Source organism: Hydractinia symbiolongicarpus, chromosome 4 (genome assembly GCF_029227915.1).
Source record: "Hydractinia symbiolongicarpus strain clone_291-10 chromosome 4, HSymV2.1, whole genome shotgun sequence".
Lineage (NCBI taxonomy): Eukaryota > Metazoa > Cnidaria > Hydrozoa > Anthoathecata > Hydractiniidae > Hydractinia > Hydractinia symbiolongicarpus.
Genome location: NC_079878.1, coordinates 14,631,142 through 14,652,973, shown reverse-complemented (window position 1 = coordinate 14,652,973; position 21,832 = coordinate 14,631,142). Strand labels below are relative to the sequence as shown.

Below are 21,832 nucleotides of genomic sequence, written 5' to 3'. Positions count from 1 at the left end.
TTAAAAGGTCTAATCATGGAAGTGGTCTCTCGCTTCTATGTCTGTCCTGTTTTTGTAACCCTGCTTATTTTAGTGCGTCAACACAAAAGGGGAAAATGATGAGTTTAGTTTACTAGCCTACATTGATGTTTGCTTTACATATTGGAAAAATGAAAACAAACTTTAATTAGACAGTAATTTCTTGCTCTTTCTGTATCGTGGGATGAATTAAAGTAGTATTTTTCTATTGATTTTTTAATATTTTTTAATAAAAAAAAATATCCATCTACTGATTAACTTAGGCAACCTCGTCCCCAAAGATTGTTGAGAACAAGGTTGGTAATATACTCACTTGAGCATCATACCCCGCCTAGGTCGACATGTTATAGATCAATAATTTTTACAACCTGTTTGTTGAAATTAATTCTTTTAAATTTGAAATAAAAGAAATCATGCACACACCTGCTGCTAATATATTATTTTTTCATTTTATTGCTTAGACGGCTAGTATATCATGTTGAATTATTTTTTTTAAAAAAATCATTTGTACAGAGATCAAAGTTACGTGGTTAAAACAGTTACTTTCGCTAAAATAGATATAATCCAAGTGGAAAACAAGACAGATTATTATTGTCATAATACCCTCCCTTGTTTAAAATTACACCAGCCAAACTGTAATACAGCAAGACTTTTAGTCCATACCATTTAAGAAAAATAATGAAAACAAGGTAGAATAAGATTGTCATAACACCCTTGTTATGAATTTTAAGTAAATGATTTTAATGCTTCAAAAAACTTTAAATATTATCAACTAAACCATAGTAATAAGAATTTCCACTTAAATTTAGATTTCCTATAAAACTGCGCAAAAAACATTAAAAGAACACTAAAATTGTTTGTTTTATTATTTTAAGTGGGAGAAAAATAACTTGCTGTATAAATTGTGAAACAGTGCAAGCATAACTTACTGTATAACTTTCAAAGCAATACAAGTATGTGGTAAAAAGTAAAATATAAAAACCATCCTCAGTGCATACATAGATGTAATAAATTTTAATGTAAATGTATTTTTACAAAAGTATGAGTTTTCCAACTTTACAAAAAGTATGAATTTTCCAACTAAACTGATGATCAGGATTATGGTAAATATGGTTGACTGGTTCGGAATTCTTAGTTGGATTATTATGCTCATTCCAACGAATCACAGCGTCTTGTTTCGCCAATGTAAGGTGTATTGCAAGTGGTACACGTTTCTTCATAACTAATGCAAGAAGGGTATTTATTTTGATCTTTTAGTAAAAACAGTTGGCGTATCTTTTTTGTATCCCATTTTATTGCAATTTCGAACTTATTATTTGTAAATTTGTGAAATTTTAAAATTTATTTTCTTCACAAATGCAAGTACTTTATCTTTTCACCTTAAGAACTAGTTACTTTTTTTTAGTGAGACAACTTTCCTTTTTCTTTGGCAACAAAAAAATATAAACTGCGTGCATTATGCAAAAATACATAGAAAAAATGGTTATCGTAACACCCTCCTCTGTTGTTATTTTTTATTATTCTTGTTTGTTGTTGTTCCGACCATACATTCTTCATCATCATCATCATTCTCGGCTTAACGTCCATTTACGATGCTAGCATGGGTTGGATGGGGTATATTAATGACCCTCTTCCAATCTGATCTAGACTGTGTTAGATCTAAACTCACCTTCCTCTGTATGATGTCTATCCTTATAACCTCCTGCCAAGTCTTTCTCGGTCTGCCTCTGGGCTTTGCCCCAGGAACTATCAAGTCTCTTCACTTTCTTACCCAATTAATTGCCCCAACCAATTCAATCCTCTTATCTGGATAACATCTTTAATTCTACGGATATTTAGCCTGCTTCTTAGCTCATCTGAACTCTTTCTGTCTCTCAGACTGGCGTTACACATCCACCTAACCATTCTTATATCATTCCTTTCTAAACGGTCAGGATCTTCCTGCTTCACTGCCCATGTCTCACTACCGTACAACATAACACTTCTTACACAGGCCTCATACAACCTACCTTCTAACTCAATTGACAAGACTTTGCTAGTCAACAAAGCAAGTAACTCTCTGAACTTTTTCCAAGCAGAACCTATCCTGCAAGTAACACTTCTTTCAACACCCCCTTCACTGCCCAACATATCACCTAAGTAACAGAAGTTCTCAACTATCTCTAACGAGCCACTGTTGTACATCATTGAAGCTGGAAATACTTTATTCTCTATAATCTCACCTTTCCAACGCTTGCATACAAACTGAATGTCAGCTCTTAACCTTCCACCAATACTACTGCACTTCTTTTGTACCCAATGCTTGCAAGTCTGAATGCAATGCTACTAATCATGACTTTAGTCTTTGCTGTGTTCACCCTTAGCCCTTTCTCTTCTAGTCCTTTCTTCCACTTCTCAAACTTTTCAAATTATTCTTCCATCGACTCTGCTATGAGAACCAAATCATCTGCATACAATAACTCCCATGCACAACCTGTTCTGAACTCCATCGACAGAGCTTCTAAGACTAGAACAAACAACAAAGGACTAAGTACAGAACCCTGATGTACACCAACATTTAGACTAAATTCATTACTAAGTGAATCGATAATCCTGACACGACTTCTAGCATTGCTGTACATAGACTCTACCATCTTGACGTAATTATTTTTATTTCGCTGATTGACCGACCATAAGCTACTATCGACTTTGCCCGTGGAACAACTAATTAAGTTGAAGGAGTGGCAGCTGTAGTCTTGGAGCACTGTAATCCACTTGCTATTGATTTCTTTTTTATTTAAACAATTCATTCAGGGTTCCCACACCTCAAAACTCCTCAAATCTCCTACAAATTGAAAATGAGTCTAAATGCTCCAAATTCTCTTAAATAAATTTGAGAAATAGAGATTTTTTCTCATTTCTCCTAAAAAAATATTTATGATAGTGTAATGTTCTTCATTGTTCAATTTAGATCATTCTAACAAATTGTTCAGTGAGTAAAAGTCTTCCTAAATTAGAGTTGGAATGCCTTGTGTGTCTATATTCATACATCATAAAAATATCCACTTATGTGAATGAAGTTGATTTCATCCAATCCAGTTTTACTTGTGGTAGATAACTACATTATTGCTTTTTCAATAATAACAATAGATAACAATAATAGCAACAACCTCTTAGCATACACAATGAATATCACTTCTGCAGAAAAGATTGAGGAGTTGAAAAGGAATAAAGAGGGCACAATCTGAAATGTTTGAATACTCTTCTTCTGTTAGACATGTTCTTTTTTCAGTTCTTTATGTATAGTATTATACTCTATGGTCTGCCGTAATGCTTCACTCACCAAGATCATTCAAGCCATTCAAAGAATAAGGCTTTTGTTCAATCCTTACTTTTACTAATAATGTTCTAAGTTACAGTATCTACATTGAATAAATTATATATTATGCCTCTTCGTCTATTTCAACCCTCTTATTAGCAGATTAGATAGTTATGTTGTTGCTTTGATAGTGATATAAACATAAAACTTGTATGTTACAAGCATTTTTTGTAAGCTGATGATTTCACACATTCAAAGTAAAAAAATGATGTAGATAATGTCGGTATAGCATCGTGCATTTTAAAAACTTGTTGTATTGTGTAGTTATTTTCTCCCTGATAACAAATATACTTTTTGTCCATTACTGTCAGTAGTAAGCTCATCATTTCTCATCATTTTGGTCATAAAATTCAATATCTCCCCAATTTTCCTTATTTTTGACATCAAAATCTCCTACAAATCTGTCAAAAACCTTCTCAATGCTCCTCAAATCTCTCAAATTGTATTAAAAAATTATTAAGAAAGAGTGGGTACCCTGTCATTGTGTTTACAAAACGCATTTGCTTTTACAGCAGTTTTTATAGCAGTTAAAGAAAGCAAATTAAGATTTGCGTACTGGAAAACAAACAAGCTAAAAAACATTTGCCTTAAACCTTTTCAATGTATCCAGACTTTACTTGGAACAAGTGTTCAACTTGAAATAGTTTTCTTGTTCAGATTTTAGAGAGAGGGAAGTTAATAGTAAAATACTAGTGCAGATACTTGGTAGGTTAAAGACTTATGTCCCACACTTGTCTCAAACATGAAACACAGTGAAACAATGTAAACAGTCTTTAGTATCAAATAATATATGTTCTCTTTTCTTAAAAAATCACTAGAATTGTTTTGCACTTCAGGTTTTGTAACGATTAAATTAAAACTCTGTAAATAAAATATTTTAAGTGATTTAATTATTGAATAACAAACGCAACACTTTATTATGTAAGAAATTTAATTACTTTTTTTGGGCAATAGTTTAAATAATGTATAATGATTTTTTCTAAATAGGTCATTGCCTCTTAATTTCAGGTGTAAATAAAGAAACATTGTTAATGAGGTTACTTCAGTAGGAACTGCTTAGCTAAAATGGCTACACAATGGGGAAATGAAGACATTGCCTCGTTTTATACGACCAAACATTCCTGGCGTGGAAAGTAAGTTTTTGTTTTATTTCTTTTATAGTACATCCTTTTGTGGTAATTAAGAAGAAAAGGTGGCCAACAAAATCAAGTGCAAAATTGTATCATGGTAGCTTGTGACATACTTCCTTTCTCACATTGCTGTTTGATTAGACCAAAAGTTGTTTCATAGATTTTATCTTTCTATTTATGACTTCATTAAGGCAATTGAAAACACTACATATATGCATGTTTTTTTAGGTATAAGAGAGTTTTTTCAGTTGGTACGAAAGCTGTTACCACTTATAATCCAGCTACTGTAGAAGTTACAAATCAGGTATGAGTTGGAATTTAATCACTTGATGTCTTTAAATATTTCAGGTGTAAATTATATATCTCTTTGCAATTTTTAGTGGTCATACCAAGACTTTTTTGGCATTACTCCAAGTTCCAAAACTTCCAATGAATTTATTATTATTGTGCGGAAAGGTTTGTAATCTGACGCTCTTTGATATTTTGTTTTTGTTGACACTGTGCAAATTGACCATAGTAAATCTTTATGCAACTACATTTGTTTAGAAATAAAAAAAGCAAAATTTAGAATTCAGTATTTAATATCGAATTTAGAATTAGTGTTAACATGCTGACCTGGGTGTTGGCGACGGCTCACTGAGAATGAGAATATATTTTTCATATTTCGTAGATTTTGCCATTTTTATTTCTTAATATCTCTAAAAATTGCTCTACCAACAACTACAATTATATATATCACATTTACAGCTAAAGAGGGCAAAAAAACAGTTTCTATGACATTTTCAACAGAACATCGAGCAGAAGTACTGACACATGCCTTAGTAAGTCAAATTTTAACAGATTTTCTAAATTTTATTTTTATACTAGATAAAAGGTAAGGGATCATCTCAAAGTGTTCGTATGTTTTTTCGTAGACTTATACGAACGCTACGAAGTACTTCGTTTCGTTAATCGAATGTCTTAAAATAAAAAATATAAACAAAGTTTATACAAACTTTTTTAATACATGATACGAACTTAAACGAAGTTTTTTTATCATACAAAATAAAATTATACAAACTTTGAACGAAGTAAATTGCTATATAATCTTGAAACGAACTTTAAAAGTACCGGCGTAATTGTGCATAATTATTTCAATACGAAACCAGAAACAAAAGGAGTAAAATATACGAGGTTGACTTCTTTGAAAAGACTAGCAAAATTGTGTATTCAGGTTCAATCTACACAATCTCTTAGCTTCTACGATTCCGTTTTCATGTTTTTTAACTACGGCGATCTTTTAGCTTCTGCGATCCCGTTTTCATGATTTTTAAATGATCCATGGCGATCTTTTTGCTTTATATGATCCAGTTTTCATGATTTTTAAACGATCTACTGAGATCTCTTAGCTTCTACGATGCCACGATCTACGGCGATCTTTTCGCTTTCTACAATCCTGTTTTCATGATTTTTAAATGATCTATGGCGATCTCTTAGCCTCTACGATGCCATTTTCATGATTTTTAAACGATCTACAGCGATCTCTTAGCTTCTACGATGCCGTTTTCATGATTTTTAAACGATCTACGGCGATCTTTTCGCTTTCTACAATTTCATTTCGTTTTCATGATTTTTAAACGATCTATGGTAATCTTTTCGCTTTCTACAATCCCGTTTTCATGAATTTTAAACGTTCCACAGCGATATTTTTTCTTTCTATGATGTGGAGACGATCTCTAAAGACCTTAGATAATAAATCCAATTAAAATAAACGAAGTTCGTATAACGAAACAAACTTTATAATTGTTGAAAAAATTTCAATATAAAGGCTATAGATAATAGTCCAGTTATAGTTATTAAAGAACTTCGTATAGGCAAATTTTTATACAAACTTCTTTGAAATGATACGAACTACATACAAACTTTATTTTAAATGATATGAATTTTACACAAACTTGTAATTTTGAAGATTTATAAATCGATACGAAGTTTTTGATACGAATTATACGAACTATGTACAAACATTTTGATCCCTATTATTCTGACGTTTTGTAAAATTTTTACCAATCTCTTTTCAGCGCATGAGATCTCAATTTGCAGAATCAAAAAATGTCAAAGAGCTGGTATGACTAAATGTGATTTTTTATGTACAGTTTACTAAATAAAATCCCTTATAATTGCATAGGTTATCTTGTTATATTTTGTTATTTTTAGAGATATAATGCTTACAAACACCACTGGAGTGATAACAGAGTTCCCATTATCCTTCAAATAACAGCATCGTCTTTAGACCAGGTGGATCCCACAACAAACAAAGTGATATGTTCTTACGAATACAAAGACCTGGAAGGTTTGGCAGAAGTAAGAGTTTTGCATTATTAGACTTTATTAGAAATGGTGGCAGAAGTTTAATTTATGTGACCAAGTTACCAGCAACCTGAAAAACTCTTAATTTTTTAAGTAGGTTTTAAAAAAACCAACCTTTAGGGTAATGAAAACCCTGAATTTCAAGACAAAAACTTAAAATAGTTTAAAAATGCCCTAAAACTCCAAAAAATATTCAAAATTATAATGCATTAAAAACTGCTGTAAACATTGCTTAAAAGCCATAGTACTACCAAGGAAGTCTTGGGAAATCTTATTTTAAATGAATTGAAAATTGTTTTATTTGTGTTAAAGACCTCGTCACATAAGGCACATGATCACGCGCCCAAGCCTCTGCATGATCCTGTTATAATCCAGGTGCATGATAAACTGCGTGCCTACTAAAATCAGATGCCCTATGACAATTTTCATGCCTACTCAACACCTAGATGATGGTAAATCATCGTCAAGCATTAACAAGTTACCCTGAGTAATAGCAACCCAATTTTCGTTAGTCTTTATTAATACCATTAAACTCAGTTTTTATCTGTTTCTGGTTACAAAATTAAATTTGATTATTAAATTGTTGCAAAAAAGTAATGAAAAAAATGAGAAATTACGACCGTTACAGTACCCTCTTTTTTAACAGGCGGAACAGACATTATATCCATTATATCCATGGATAAGGAAACAAATTTTTTTTAGGTTATGTGCAAAAAATTCAAGACAAATAGAAAAAAAAAATTCTCTTTTGAATGACATATTTTGTATTCCATGAAAATAATTGGAACATCCTTTTTTTCTGAAAAAAGCCTTTTCAGAGGTGTAATATCCTTCACACTTTTGAGGAAATATGTGTAAAATGAATTGAGTATATTTTTTGCAAACATTATGCATGATAATGAAAATATGTATAATAATATTTTTTAGATAGTTTAATTTCACCATCGATTGTTGTTGCATAAAAAATCATAGAAAAAAAATCATGGTTAAGGAGTATGTATATGAGATATGAGGTCGCGAAAAATTCAAAACCTGCTGATGTAGATAATTGTCCTAACAATAACGTAATCATTTTTTTAAAAAATAACAAATTCGAGAATCTGCATATGAAGTAACTTTGGAAACATTTTGTGATTGCTTAGGAATATCAAAACAACAATTTTAAAAATATAAATATAAATATACAAAAATATACACATTCATGGCTGCAACTATTTTCTCCCCATTCAAAGATTTTTTCCGACTTGCTGATGACTTAAGCGAAGGTGTATTTTCACCAACATCATCAAACCACATCCCTTTACTTACACCAAATAACCTTTTTTTAGCAGGCAAAGTTAAATTAAGAGTGCTACTTCTTTTACGCTTTCTCGAGGAACAGGAAGGATTACTTTTATAACTATATTTCCACAATTTAATAATCAGATTTCCGATAGCATGGCACATAGCCAAATAAATGCACAGATTTTCACATGTCAACTTGTTAGATAATTTCGTTTGTTATTAAAAACATTTTTTAATTTAATTTATGCTGAATGTAATAGTGCAAAAATGAGAAGTCTGCGACCAACGCGCTTGGAAAAAGAAGCAAAGTGTGTTTATTTAATTATATTTTCTTTTCAGAAGATCAAAATCTCACGAAGGTAATACCATCAAATACGTCTTTCATTAAGCATTCAGAAACAACAAAAATATAAGAAAAAATATAACAGTATTCATAAATTATAAGGGTTTTTCTGAGACTACTCATCAAGTAAGTCTTTTTTCCATTACAGTAACCTTAAGAACAATAATACTTTTGTCGGCTTTTGTTTTGGCATGGGAAACAAACAAAGAGCGAGTTCCAGCAAAGTTCACGCACCAGGTGAAAAATTAACAACTGGGCCTGATGTACATGGTTGTATTAACCCTATTTAATCAATTTGAAAGTATTACGACCAGGAAAGAGGGTGTTCTTCCCCTCTCTATAACTTTGTACAGTGATGGTACATCATGAATAGAACAAAATGACAGCAATTAATTTTTGCTTATCAGTACTTTACGTCATCAAAAGCTTGAATTTTGTCCAAAATACCACTATCTACTTAAAATTCAATTACTTTAGTTCTAGATCAAATTTAAACATTCAAGTTTATACAATATATACGGTTTTATTTCATAATTTGCATTAAAGAAAGTAAAAAATTGCCCAAAATTCTGTTTTTTTTCCAATTTTCAGGTAAAATGGCACTAGTGGAATAAGCCCCCTGGACCAAATAGGCTTAACAGGATTAACCATTTTATTCTTGACTTATGTAATAGCTATACCTTACAATACTTTAACAATAAATTTTCTTGTGTATCATACATGTATCTTTGTTGCAAATGTGCTCCAAAATATTGGCTTGGTTTTTTTCTTGTGGCAAGCTTTATAATATATTGCTTGTCATATGTTTTAATTATTTGTCTATGCATCTTACCCAACCCCACAAAAAGTCTGTATCATTTATTTAGGGGCAACCAGGGTAACGATATTGTGTTAGAATCCTCCTGAAACTAAGTGAAATCTGTTTTAAGGTCCTATAATATTCTGTTGAGCACAAACCAGGAAAACCCTCCTCTCGCTATGCTTCTTTCCACAAACTTGAAGCACGAGCATCTGGTGTAACCTATCCTCGTTACAGTTAGATTTTGGACTGTTGTGTGCTGATTGATTTAATTAAAACAGTGTAAAACAATAAATTTAAAATAAATATCAAACTGAATTATTTTTTTGTGCAAACAAGGTGAAAGGCATAGTGAAGAAGAATCCACAGTTAATCAATATAGAAAGGGGTGCAGATAGGGTGCAGGGTCCCTTAGATTTGCAAGCAAAAAAATTTAGACGCCAATTTTGTATAAAATGTATAAAAACCGAAGTGTTCCATTTTGTCTAATCAAAAGGTTTATCTTAGACAAAGCAAACCAAAGTGAAAAAGGTTTGGTCTGAAGAAATATGTTTGGGGGATTCTATATTGTCTGTTCTGGAAGCAAGAATCCATGGGTCATTGACATATTTTGTTTAGAGCCTGACATATCAGAAACTGCTAAATAAAATATGTAGCTAGCTATGTTCTTTTGCTGACTTTGCTAAAGTTTTTGGTTCTTGGTTTTTGGTATAAAATTGCAGAGACAACAAATTTTGTGGACGATTGTAGGTAGAACAAGCTGTGTGATGGGACATTTCTACATTACTACTCAAAAAATAGCTAATTTTATGCTAGCTACATTGGTAGTTTTATCCCTGTTAAGTAGTTAATTTTATGCTAGCTTTGTAGCTAGTTTCATGCTAGCCATTGGTACTTATGCTAGCTAGATAACTCTTAAAGTAGCTAGCTAGCTATATGCTATCTAAGTTCTATTATTATTCCAGCTAAGTCGGCAGTTTTATGCTAGCTAGCTTTAGGTGTGAGTGAGTTACATGTAAAAAATTAGTGATAAATACTAGCTGTGCATACCTTTTTCTTCAAAATGCCCTTTCATCCCTTGTGACCAAGGCGATATAGCCATCATCAACGCAATTTTCGTTTTAAGCGCTATGTATCTTTCGAAATATCACACCTGGCTGCACTTAAATATTGTAAAAAAATTGTTTATCCCTTAATTATTAACCTTTGCTAAAGAATGGAGTGAAAGTGTTATTTTATAGATGTCTCCTTTAGAACTCGTAGAGGAGCTTAATTTTATAGCCTAGTAAATTAATTTTTTTTTGAGGATATCAAAATTTGTTTCTCATATGAGAGCTTACACATACACAAATGTGTCATAGCAAATCCCTAAAATTTTAATCCACCAATTAACACATTAACACAAAGATTTTAGAGCATAGCCCGAATTACAATCAATTAATACGCACAAAGCCAGCGTGGTCACATCTTATCCAGTTAAATAATACAAGAATTTATTATTTTTTTTTTTGGGTGATTGAGGCCACTTGTGGTCAAAACAAAGGATTTCCAGATAATGATCACATGAGCAAAGAACAGCTAAGCCATGAAAATAAGATGCTGTTGTTCTCTCTGTCTCTTATGTAGATTTCCCGCCCTATTTTATGTTTAAAATTAGACAAATAATCTTACGTGGTTACCATTGGAGTGTTTTTACTTGCACCCAACGCTTGGGCTTCAAGTTTTTCTTGCTAGTGGTTCACATATATTGATTTATTGACTGCTTGGCTATGTGGCTTCATAATTTATTGACTGTAGCGTGGTTTATTCCACTTTAAAGATACAGCACATGTGTAACACTGATTAACCCTATTCGGTCCGGGGTTTTTCGAACATATGACGGGGGGTTGGGGGGAGATTCCGCCCCCCCTTAATAACTTTTCATAGGCTTGTTCAAATTGAATCAAACTTATAGTACGTCACAAAAGGAACAAAATGGCAGCAAAAAATTTTTGCTTGCTTCAGCACATTTTTTGTGACATCATCAAAAGCTTGAAACTTCTTCAAAATGCCACCGTCTGATTAAAATTCAATTACTTTAGTTCTAGAGCAAATTTTTGCGTTCTGTTCAAAGTTTCTGAAAGCTAAATAAAGGTTATTTAACATATTTTCCGGTTTTTACATAGATCGATGAAAAACTGCCAAAAATTGCCCGAAAAACCGTTGTTTTTTTATTTTCGGGTAAAATCCGAAAAAATCGGAAAATCGGATTAATCATGTTTTCAAAACATGGAAAATGATTCTTTTTGATAAAACAAAGTTGTGTTGTAAGTTTCAAGTTCTAGGGATAATCCTAACAGGAGTTGTTATATTTTTCCAGTTATAGAGGTTTCAAAGAGATTTTTAAGGGGGGGTAGTTTCGAGTAATAGCCAATATCAAAGCTTCTTAGAGGCATGGGAACTAAAAATTTGGCATGCAGTGTCTATTAGATAAATACTGAAAGTGAGTAAGTATCATAGCCATGCAACGTAACATTAAGTATTTATTATGAAAAAACCGTCAACCGTAACTAGGCATTAACTTATAGGGTTAATGGCTAGTTATTGACTGTAGCTAAGATACAGCACATGTGAACACTGATTAATGGCTAGTTATTGACTGTAGCGTGGCTTATTCTCCAATATTATTTTGTTATATTTTCATAATTTATTAAAAAAACATACTTACTATAGGTTTCTGATTATCCTGGTGGTTTTGTTGTTGTCCATGGTGGATTTAGTAGGCTGGTAAGTAATACTGTCTAAAAACTCAACAGAATGGGAATGCAACTTGTGACAGAAGAATGTAAATGAGATTTTTAAAATCTTTTTGTATGCTTCTATAAAACTTTGTTTACATCATCATCATCATCATCATCATCATTCTCGGCTTAACGTCCGTTTTCCATGCTAGCATGGGTTGGACGGAGTATATTAATGACCCTCTTCCAATCTGATCTAGACTGTGTTAGATCTAAACTCAACTTCCTCTCTATCAAGTCTGTCCTTATAACCTCCTGCCAAGTCTTTCTCGGTCTGCCTGTTTACCTTTTATAATAATATGGAGAGTACTTCCGTCTGTCTGTCTGTCTGTAACAAGCAAAGTGGTTCATTTTCCTTTGATGTAGACAAAAAAGTTATGTCTCAAATGGTAATTGACAAATTTAATGTCGCGACATCAACAACACTAATTTAATGTTAATATCTTATATTAAATTTAAAAATTCATTACATTGCACCTAAATCTTTGAGGCGAAATAACTTGCGAGGTGGTGACATCAGTCATTTTTCACTCTGTGGGTAACTAGGGAATACCTCAGACCAATTTGGGTAAGTTTCTTAAATCTGAGTCCCCGATTCCGTTTCAGAATAAATGGGTTGATGATGTAATCAAAAAACATTTAAACTGCAATATTTCCCTAACGTCAAAAATATGATTCTATTAAAATTTTTGTATTTTGTGGGGACTTTTTTGACGTCAGCCAAATTTTTAAACTCTTTTTATCTCATTAACCGTTCATCAAAAACACATGATCATATACATTTTCTTGGTCAGCCCTTTAAGCTCACACAATGGAGGCAACGTAAAAAAAAGTTTCTATTTTTTTTCTTTTGTGGACGGGTTGCTGACGTCATCAAAATTCAAATGACACTTCTTTTCCATTGTTATCCTGCCCAAGTGGAATTTTTCCACGGGCCTTATCGATAAGTAATATAATAAAAGAATGATACCATAATTCTTTCTTTCAAAAGATATCCTGGTGAACTGTTTGTATATTCTTTATGTTTAGCATTTATTTTCATGTGAACAAAAAGAAGAAATCGTAAAGAAAGTTATTGAGACAGCACACACATTTATAGGACTTAACATCAAGTAAGATTGAAAACTGCTTAACTGCACTGTCATGATTTAATATTGTGTTTGCAGAGTGCATCACTTTGTGTACAATTGTTATTAATCTTTAGAAGAAGGAAAGACCCAATAGATTTTAATTACTTTCAAACAAAAAGGCTTGGAAAATATTGGTATGTGGCTTTATGTCTGAAAATTGACTGTCCTGCAAACTATTTTGTATTGAATTTTTTGTTTGTTATTTTTACAATGTAGTGATGATGAGTCAATAACATCATTGACCGAATTTAGAGTTAATAAAGTAACACCCCGAAGCCAGGTAAGTGAAATGACGCAGGATATTAATAAATGACAACAACCTAGGAGAATATTAGTCATAGAAATTCTCTTTCTTTTCAGGATCCCGTAAATAGAATCTTTTCGCTGTCAGAAACATGTATTGTTGAACGTGATCCAGCTACTTACCAAATTTGTTCACTGCAGCCACTTAGTAATGTATGTGTATACATTGTATTTTTCACAATGTTAAAGTTACTTTCACCATAGAATTTGGACAGTTTATCCCCGTTTTACCCTATGTGTTTTTTTTTGTTTTCTGGTATAATAAGTTTAAAAAAATATCTGCAATATATTTTCTTTTGAGGTATCTTGAATTAAGGAATTTCAATGCTTGGTGAATGATTTTTTCGCTGTTTCACACTTTAAAGATACAGCACATGTGTAACACTGATTAATGGCTAGTGTTTATCGGATTTTCTAATGATGCCATGCCACAGAGCAATCTCTTTTAAACTCTTATAGATGTTTGCAAGGCTAAAATATATCATGGTTTTTTAGATATTTGCATTATTTCGTTCACCTGAGAATCCACAATTATTTGGTATTGAGTATGTTCGTGGTTTTACTCGTTCATATTTGTGCACAGATCGTGATGCACTCTTATCAAGTTTAATGGATGGTGTCCGTGCTAGTGGAAACCAAGAAATTCATGTACAAATGGCTCCAACAAAAAGAGGTAAGAAAACTAACTAGGCTTGTCTGAGTTTTTTTATTTTGTAGTACTGGCTTATTTGACGCTATATTTGTCATCTTAATGCTATTCCTGCTGGGCTCTTTGGTGGCTCCTCAATGCCTCCCCCCCTCCCCTGTAATTTCTAAATTTGTTAGTTAATAGACATAAAACTTACAGCAAGTGGTCTGCTATATGACCTTTGTTGTATGCTTTCAGAAATTCCAATCTATTGAAGGTCATCTGTGATTATGAATTAAATCCAGCTATTACTTTGCAATTCAGTTCCAATTGGTTTTTGCGTATATTCTTTCATTCCCAACCCAATTACACTATCATACAAGATACATAGTATACTGTAGATGAAGATCTATCAAGGCACATCCATGTGTTTATTCTTTATTAAGAATAGCTCACCAAGATGAGGCCTTACAATCATAAGGGCTGAGTATAATTGTTGTTTAAATATTGAAGTAGTGCTTCTTCACACCAGTTGTGAACACACTGCTGTCACTTCTTCTATGGAGTCGTCGTAAACTCAAGTATCTGAATTTTTCTATTTGGTGATTCAACTTGGAAGTACCGTCAACCTTTAAAGGAAATAACAAACAAAAGGTTCAAATTCAATGCTTCTTTTGTCACTGAAGTAAAATAATCTTGGAAATCTTAAACGTAAAAAACATAAAAGGGTGGCTATTAAAGACTATAAGCATGTGACCGCTGAAGATTTGACACACCTTATATCGTCAACGTACACACTTGATTGAAAACGCAATAAAGTTACCACACTCTATAAATCAGGTGCATCAGTAGACGTCAGTAAATATCAACCAATATCCGTCATACCAGCTATTTCAAATATTTTTAAACAATTAGTATATAAACAGTTATGTTCTTACATTGAAACAAACAATCTTCTTAATGATAATCTTTTTGGTTTTGATCAAAATGTTTGTTCCACGGAGCCTGCAGCAACATTTCCTACCAACTCCATTTGTCCAATGGCAGATAAATAAAAGTAGTGGATGCAATGTTTTTGGATCTCACAAAAGCTTTTGTTATATAAGTCACTCCATGCTACTATTGATGGTGAACTGAATTGGTTCACAGACTCTTTGTTTAATAGGACTCAATGTGCCACATATAATAATGCACTTTCCAATCACCATCCAATTACCTCAGAAGTACAACAAGTCAATTTTGAGACCAGTACTGTTCTGTTTTTTGACAATCTATTTATAATTCTTGAGTACTCTGATTCCATCTTGTATGCTGATGAGTCCTCTTTGTTGCAGGAAGGTTACGTATATAATAGAGTCCCGTTTATCATTGAACATGAAAAGAATATACGACTGGTGTGGTGAGAACGAGATGTTACTTGATCTAAAACCTGATAAAACAGAATGTATGCTTTTTGGCACTACAAAAAATTTTTAACTGCAGCCAACAACAGTGGATGTGACATATGGACCCAGCAACATACATTTTACCATGACATACAAGTATCTTGGTATATCTCTGAATCTTAACAAAAATTTCCGACACTACTTTCAAGAAAGCTACAAATAAAGTTCACCTACCTATGGTTACTGTGGTTTTGTGAAACTGACCACGTGTAAAACTAAATGGTTAAGACTGTCACACCTTCAGTTTAGAGCTTGCAGAATTAATGATTATGGTGAAAACCTACACAACAAAATACCATCTTGCAAAGCGTTACTTTTTTTGAGAGTATTTTTGTACGAAAAGTTATTAATGGAGACGTATGTGAGATCTGTGTGTACTATTTTAATTTAATGACATACCAAGCAAACAAGAAACATAAAAGATTTCGTTGAAACTGTCTCAAATTTGGAAGGGCGTCATTTTATTACACTGGTGCATTTATTTATAAAAAACGTCCTTTAAATATGTATAGAAACTAAATTAGGATTCATTTCAATTTTTTCTAATTATTTCTGCAGTCATTATGTTTAACATTTGTTTTTATATCTAACATTATACCTATACTTTTTGTTCCATTATTAACTTTTTGTGTGTCTGTGTCATACCAGCTTAGAAACTTTTTGCCTCATACCTCTTTGTGCTAGTTGCTATCCTACCATCTGTCATGTATTTTCCATTATTCCCTTTTAAAGGGGAACTACATGCAAAAATTATTTTTTGATATATTGTTACTAATACCATAAGGAAACGAATTCAACTAGTTTTACTGTTTCATATGACTTTCAAGTGCCAAGAATACGAATCTTGTCACCCCAAAATACGGCTAGAAATCCCGACCCCCAATTCCGTAAAAAAAGACTGGGATGAATGTGATGTGTGACATTGCAAAGTGCGGAAAGCGCAATTTTATAAAGCAACAAATTTTTAAATCGTTTATAGTTTTGGTAAATATAGCTACTAGCAATTCCTTCTTATTTTATGCTAAATATGCCAAGTTGCTCAGCTTTCGGTTGTACAAGTCGCTCTACGTTTAACAAAGAGCTTAGTTTTCATAAGATACCTTCAGAAAAATCAAACAACAAACTTCGTAAAAATGATGGCAAGCAATTGAAATAGAAGGGTCTTTACCAAAAGGTTCTGGTTTTTACATCTGCTTACAACACTTCACTGGTTATTGTTTCCAGGCGGATTGATAGTAAGACAAAGTTCATATGGATTTCTTTAATGCAAAAAAATAAAGTTTTCTTTGTATTTCCATATATTCACTGGTCATCAAATCCACGCCATTGTATAATTTACGTTCACTTTTATTTTACTAATATTATTTCACTTGTTTGTTACCTTCTTCCATTTTTAAATTTATAAATTTAATATTTTAAAGTTAAATTTTTCTCCTGCTCGCCACTTATGATTATCTTTTCTCGCAACTCATAGGCAAAGTTTTGTTGTATTTGTTTTCGGCAAATAAAAACCTAATTTCTGACAGGAGGTAAACATATTACTTTGCTAGGGTGAGCTAATGGGTGAAGAACCGATGTTATCAACATTTCGAACATCAAACGAAAGTAAAGCACATTCTGGAAATAGTCTTCTTGTTCCTAGTGCTGTCCCGACGAGTTTTGTATTTACTTCAGAGACTAAAAATATTGTGACTTTTACCCCTGAATTGTTTCTCATTTAATATGCAAACTTTCCAAGGTGAGGTCCATCACACAAAAGAATTAAGAAAAGGATGGGCTACTGTTCTCCTTTGTCCATACAATTTCATTTTTTTAACCTTTTTTAAAATTATAACGGTTTATCAACGGGAGAGGGACAATGCTTCAAAAGTGTTTGAAAACATCAAAGTTTTTTTATGAAAACTGTTTGTTCATTTGAGAAATATTGTTGGTTGTTGTTGTTTTTTGACGAATAAGAAAGATTTAATTTTGGTATATACTTAGTTATTTTGGCTCTTGTTTATTAAAAAATAAGTTACAACAAATCGTAATGTCTCCTCTTCTTTTCGATGTGTTTTCTTGGAGGCCTCTCTCTGCGGTTTGCTACATCAAGTGCGACACTTTGCAACATCATTTTTGTTACTATTTCCAGTCTTCTTGTTTTTACGCGGCCCATTGAAAAAAGGAATATTTCTGGCAAAGAAATTGCTCTATTGAGGTAAAAACAGACATAATTAAGTTGCACTTTTTTATTTTTTGAGAATATATTACCCATTTTTGGCAATATATCAAAAAATAATTTTTTGGGTGTAGTTCCCCCTTTAATCCTTGCATTATGGTTTAAAAATCTATTTTTCTTTTTTTTTTAGTTTTTAACAATTTTATTTTTCACAGGACCTATATTGATAACAGAATTTTACATGTATATTTGGTGATATAATCTGAATTGGTAATCCTGTATAAATATTTTTTAAATAAATAAATAAATAAATAATTAGTGATGCAACACTTTACACATTATGTCATTATGTTTTTTTCTTACAGAGAAAAATGTATTAACATATTTTAGGTTATCGTCAGTGCCCATATTACCAACCATGCGATGAAGAAGTTGAAGCTCATCATTTGCGATTTTTGCACCAACCCCCAGCAAAGTTTTTTGAAGCAGTTGCTCGATTTAACGCTAACATATCTTATAGTGGATTGCTTCATGCAGTGTCACAAGAAACTCTGTTTGCAGAAAACAAAGAGAAACTAATTGTGCAAGGCATTAGTTCATTATTGGCAAATGAATGTAAGCTTGTCTTCTTGCAATGCCTTTTTTATTTCTCAGACTTTCTGGTTTGATTAATTTGTTTTAACTAATTTTAAAGTGCAAATTATATGATAGCTTGCCTAATGTCATTTTTAGATGATGTTCGCAGTATTCCTGCTGAAGATTTGGAAGCATTCTTTCATGCACTGCGCAGATTAGTAGCATCCAAAGCTGGATTTGAAGCTTTTACCACACTTCCCAAGTAAAGTGTTTGTATATTCTTATTTTGTCTCAAGTTAGTTTTCTGTTTGCATATTCTGTTTGGATTAATCAGAATGAGTTAGTTGATATCTCTTACTACTTGTATTCTTTTTATAATGGCTGCCAAATTGCTACCTTGTGCTAAAGAGGTACAAACTAGAGATGGCCCAAATCTTTCTATTGGTTTTTCCAAGGGCTAACAACTAGTCTATTTATACATCAAGGTTCCGTGAAAAGGTTGGCATTAAGGTGGTGAAAGCATTGAAACGAAATGATGATGGTGTCACTCATGCAGCTATTGATATGTTAGCTGCATTGATGCAGGTGGGATTTTGCTTGAGTGCAAAGCATTATATGCTGTTATTGCTATTAATCAGACTTGCTAGTAATCATTATTATTAATCTTACTTAAGGTGTTAGCTAGAAATGTTGCAATCCTAATTGGGAATTTAATAGTTGCAGATTTCTAAAACAACTAATTTCTTTAACCATCATTAAATTTAAATCATTTCGTTTTTGCATACTTGAACAAATAAAAAATAGGAATGCATATAAATCTTTGACTGAATTTGATGAGAGAAATGAATACATCAGCTTTCAAAAATGAACTGACAAAATAAAGGCTAGCACCTTGCTATTATTCATTCAATACAAATAATCAAATACTGCTAAAAATAAACTGGCTGGTAAAATTTGACTATAGTTATCTAGTGTCCCCCAAATTAGTGTTTATAATTCTATTTGATTAAAAACACTAACAAGAGCTATTTATATATGTGAAGTGGATCTATTTACTTTCAGCCAATGCATGAAAACTACAATCTCCGTCAAGAACAGTTAAATAAAGCATCTCTACTATTTTCAAAAACATTTTTAGAAGATCTGTTGGGACTGTTCAATACTCATGTGGTGAGACTATTTTGTTGTCTGCTTTTCAAAGGATTGTGCAGTGTATAATATGGGAAAATAAATTTTATTTAAATATGTTGCTTTAGACACATGGCTCTGGAGCACTGGTAATCAGTGCATTGTTAGATTTTCTTACATTTGCTTTATGTCCACCATACAGGTATGAACATTATTGTCATCATTTTTAAAGATTTCACACAATTCTGCGAAAGAATGGTAAATTCTTTAATTTGCTTATTTATAGTGAAACAACAGATGGTCAGCAGTTTGATACTCTTTTAGAAATGGTAGCAGGTAAAACTGCAGTATACAATTCTTAATTATTGATTTGCTGTTTTCCAACTGATAGTTTTGTTGCTGGGTCGTTGGTTGGCAGAATACTTTTTTACCTCTTTGTCAAATTTAAAAATATATCATTTTACTGTTTTTTCTGATTTTCTTTTGAGCCTTGCTTCACGGTGTTCCGTTTTATCTATTTTTTATAATACCAGGGCATGCACATTACAATTGTTACACAGAACTATTTTATTGTTGAATGTAACAGTAAACGTCATCGCCACTTTTACTAACTTAAACATTTCAGCGTAAGTCATTTGGTAATAGAAACAAATTTGGTAGGTGCTTAAAGTGCGCTGATGGACATACTATTTTTATTATCCATTCTTATCAATTACTTTGTAGAAAATAATAAGTTGGGTCAGGAGTGGGCAAAAGGATAGACAAAATACAAAAATGTTAAGAAATCCAGACTCTGGAAAAAATGTTTGTGGTCGGCAACAAATTGCAGAGATTGGTTGAAAAATGGAAAATGTATAGTTTAAGGATAGTCTGAAGAACCACTGTTATTTTGTTTTGTTTTTTTACTTGCATCATTTTTTAGGGCTTGGCAGATGTTTGTTCAGGTTATTTACGGTAACAAACGTTGTTCCCAATTTTTAAAGTTTTTTCTCACTACTGTTTACTTCATCAAGGATAAAATTATTAGAAATGTTTGTAAGGTACACATTTATCATTGCAAATTTGAAGTTCCATTATTTTGTGCTGATACTTAATGCTTCTACGTTTTTGTAGCATCCATCAATTGCGATTGTTAAAGGGGCTGGAATGGTGATGAAAGCAGTGATTGAAGTAAGAAATATTTTACAGATACTATATGCGATTTCGTTAAATATCCCTTTAACAGAGATTTTTTTTCAGGAAGGAGATGAAGAAATATCAGCAAAAATGCAAGACCTTGCATTAGCAGAAGGAGCTCTACCGAAACATTTACATACAGCTATGTTTACTTCTGTGACTACGGATAATCGACTTTTGACAAATAGGTGATAAAAATTGTTTAATTTTTTGCAAAAAATAAAATTTTGTGAAGTGATTTACCATAAAACTTTGCCTTACAAAATATTTTGATTATTTTCTTTCTTGTTATGTAAGATTTTTAAAAATAAAATCATTTCTAGACAACTAAGTCGTCATTTGGTTGCATTGTGGGTAGCTGGTCATCCAACCACAAAAACATTATTACGTCGATGCATGGTATGGCTAACCTCTACTTGTGTTTTTGTGTCATGTGGACAGAACATTTTGTAATAAAATTATGATTGTAGCCTTTAGGTATGTTGAATTATCTTGAGTCTGAGGAAGAAGTGCCAGAAGCTGAACTTGATCGTATAAACGTAAGGGACAACTTAAAATTAGCAGCAGAAGCTGATAATCCAAAACGAAAGAGAAATATGCAACTAATGCAACTGGAGAAATTCCTTACACATTGGAAATCACGTGTTGAAGTCAAAGTTGGAGTCAAAGCAAAGAAAGAGGTACTTTTCTGAAGTAATGTATAATGTGATTTAAACACGTGCTTTAATGTATGTTTGAAGCATTAAAAAAAGTCACAAAATTCAAGTTTTAGAAGTCTGGTGTTCTTATATTATGTAGGAAAAACAAGAAAAACCTGTTGTGCTACGCAAGAGAAGACAAAGGGTAAAGATTGAAGATAATTGGGAGTTGTTTTACTATAAGTAAGTTGTGTTTTTTTATGCAGAGAGTTTGTCAGCATGACAGTTAGCAACTAAAGCAATCTCAAATTGTTTTTTCTTTGTCATCAACAATTTTTTTATTCAGATTTTCAACAGATCATTCAACACCATTGTTAATATGGAACTCAAAGGTAAGTAATTCAGTCAATTAGTATAGTTTTTTGAGATTGCATTAACTGCAAAGGCTGATTCAGAAAAACTTTGTTTAGACTCGTGATGAATTACGAGATTCTTTGGAAGCAGAAATGAGAGCTTTTAATATGGATAAAGTAATGACATCTTTTGAGACGTATTTTTGTTTATTTCATAGTGAAGTAATTCAAAACATTTT

General features: G+C 32.2%; 2 protein-coding genes across 3 annotated transcripts in view; both read left to right on the top strand.

The window, feature by feature from the left end:
- The window catches only part of LOC130641512 (uncharacterized), a 37,467-nt gene extending 34,645 nt beyond the window's left edge, over window positions 1-2,822 (top strand). The window contains exon 2 of one of the 2 annotated variants that reach the window (XM_057448336.1): window positions 1,858-2,822. In XM_057448336.1, coding sequence (XP_057304319.1) covers window positions 1,858-2,161 — 304 coding nt within the window. In that variant the 3' untranslated portion in view covers window positions 2,162-2,822. The other variant, XM_057448334.1, reaches the window with a different exon arrangement.
- A 1,321-nt stretch (window positions 2,823-4,143) lies between these two features.
- LOC130641502 (dnaJ homolog subfamily C member 13-like) overlaps window positions 4,144-21,832 on the top strand; it is a 34,798-nt gene continuing 17,109 nt past the window's right edge. The window contains exons 1-26 of the mRNA XM_057448316.1: window positions 4,144-4,509; window positions 4,735-4,810; window positions 4,887-4,962; window positions 5,254-5,327; window positions 6,564-6,608; window positions 6,700-6,846; window positions 11,991-12,044; window positions 13,088-13,170; window positions 13,263-13,322; window positions 13,405-13,468; window positions 13,549-13,644; window positions 13,987-14,164; window positions 18,113-18,337; window positions 18,455-18,560; window positions 18,784-18,883; window positions 19,361-19,468; window positions 19,555-19,628; window positions 19,713-19,762; window positions 20,349-20,380; window positions 20,540-20,596; window positions 20,666-20,790; window positions 20,926-21,001; window positions 21,073-21,282; window positions 21,401-21,483; window positions 21,587-21,632; window positions 21,711-21,770. Coding sequence (XP_057304299.1) covers window positions 4,442-4,509; window positions 4,735-4,810; window positions 4,887-4,962; window positions 5,254-5,327; window positions 6,564-6,608; window positions 6,700-6,846; window positions 11,991-12,044; window positions 13,088-13,170; window positions 13,263-13,322; window positions 13,405-13,468; window positions 13,549-13,644; window positions 13,987-14,164; window positions 18,113-18,337; window positions 18,455-18,560; window positions 18,784-18,883; window positions 19,361-19,468; window positions 19,555-19,628; window positions 19,713-19,762; window positions 20,349-20,380; window positions 20,540-20,596; window positions 20,666-20,790; window positions 20,926-21,001; window positions 21,073-21,282; window positions 21,401-21,483; window positions 21,587-21,632; window positions 21,711-21,770 — 2,373 coding nt within the window. The 5' untranslated portion in view covers window positions 4,144-4,441. The remainder of the gene's footprint in view (window positions 4,510-4,734; window positions 4,811-4,886; window positions 4,963-5,253; window positions 5,328-6,563; window positions 6,609-6,699; window positions 6,847-11,990; window positions 12,045-13,087; window positions 13,171-13,262; window positions 13,323-13,404; window positions 13,469-13,548; window positions 13,645-13,986; window positions 14,165-18,112; window positions 18,338-18,454; window positions 18,561-18,783; window positions 18,884-19,360; window positions 19,469-19,554; window positions 19,629-19,712; window positions 19,763-20,348; window positions 20,381-20,539; window positions 20,597-20,665; window positions 20,791-20,925; window positions 21,002-21,072; window positions 21,283-21,400; window positions 21,484-21,586; window positions 21,633-21,710; window positions 21,771-21,832) is intronic.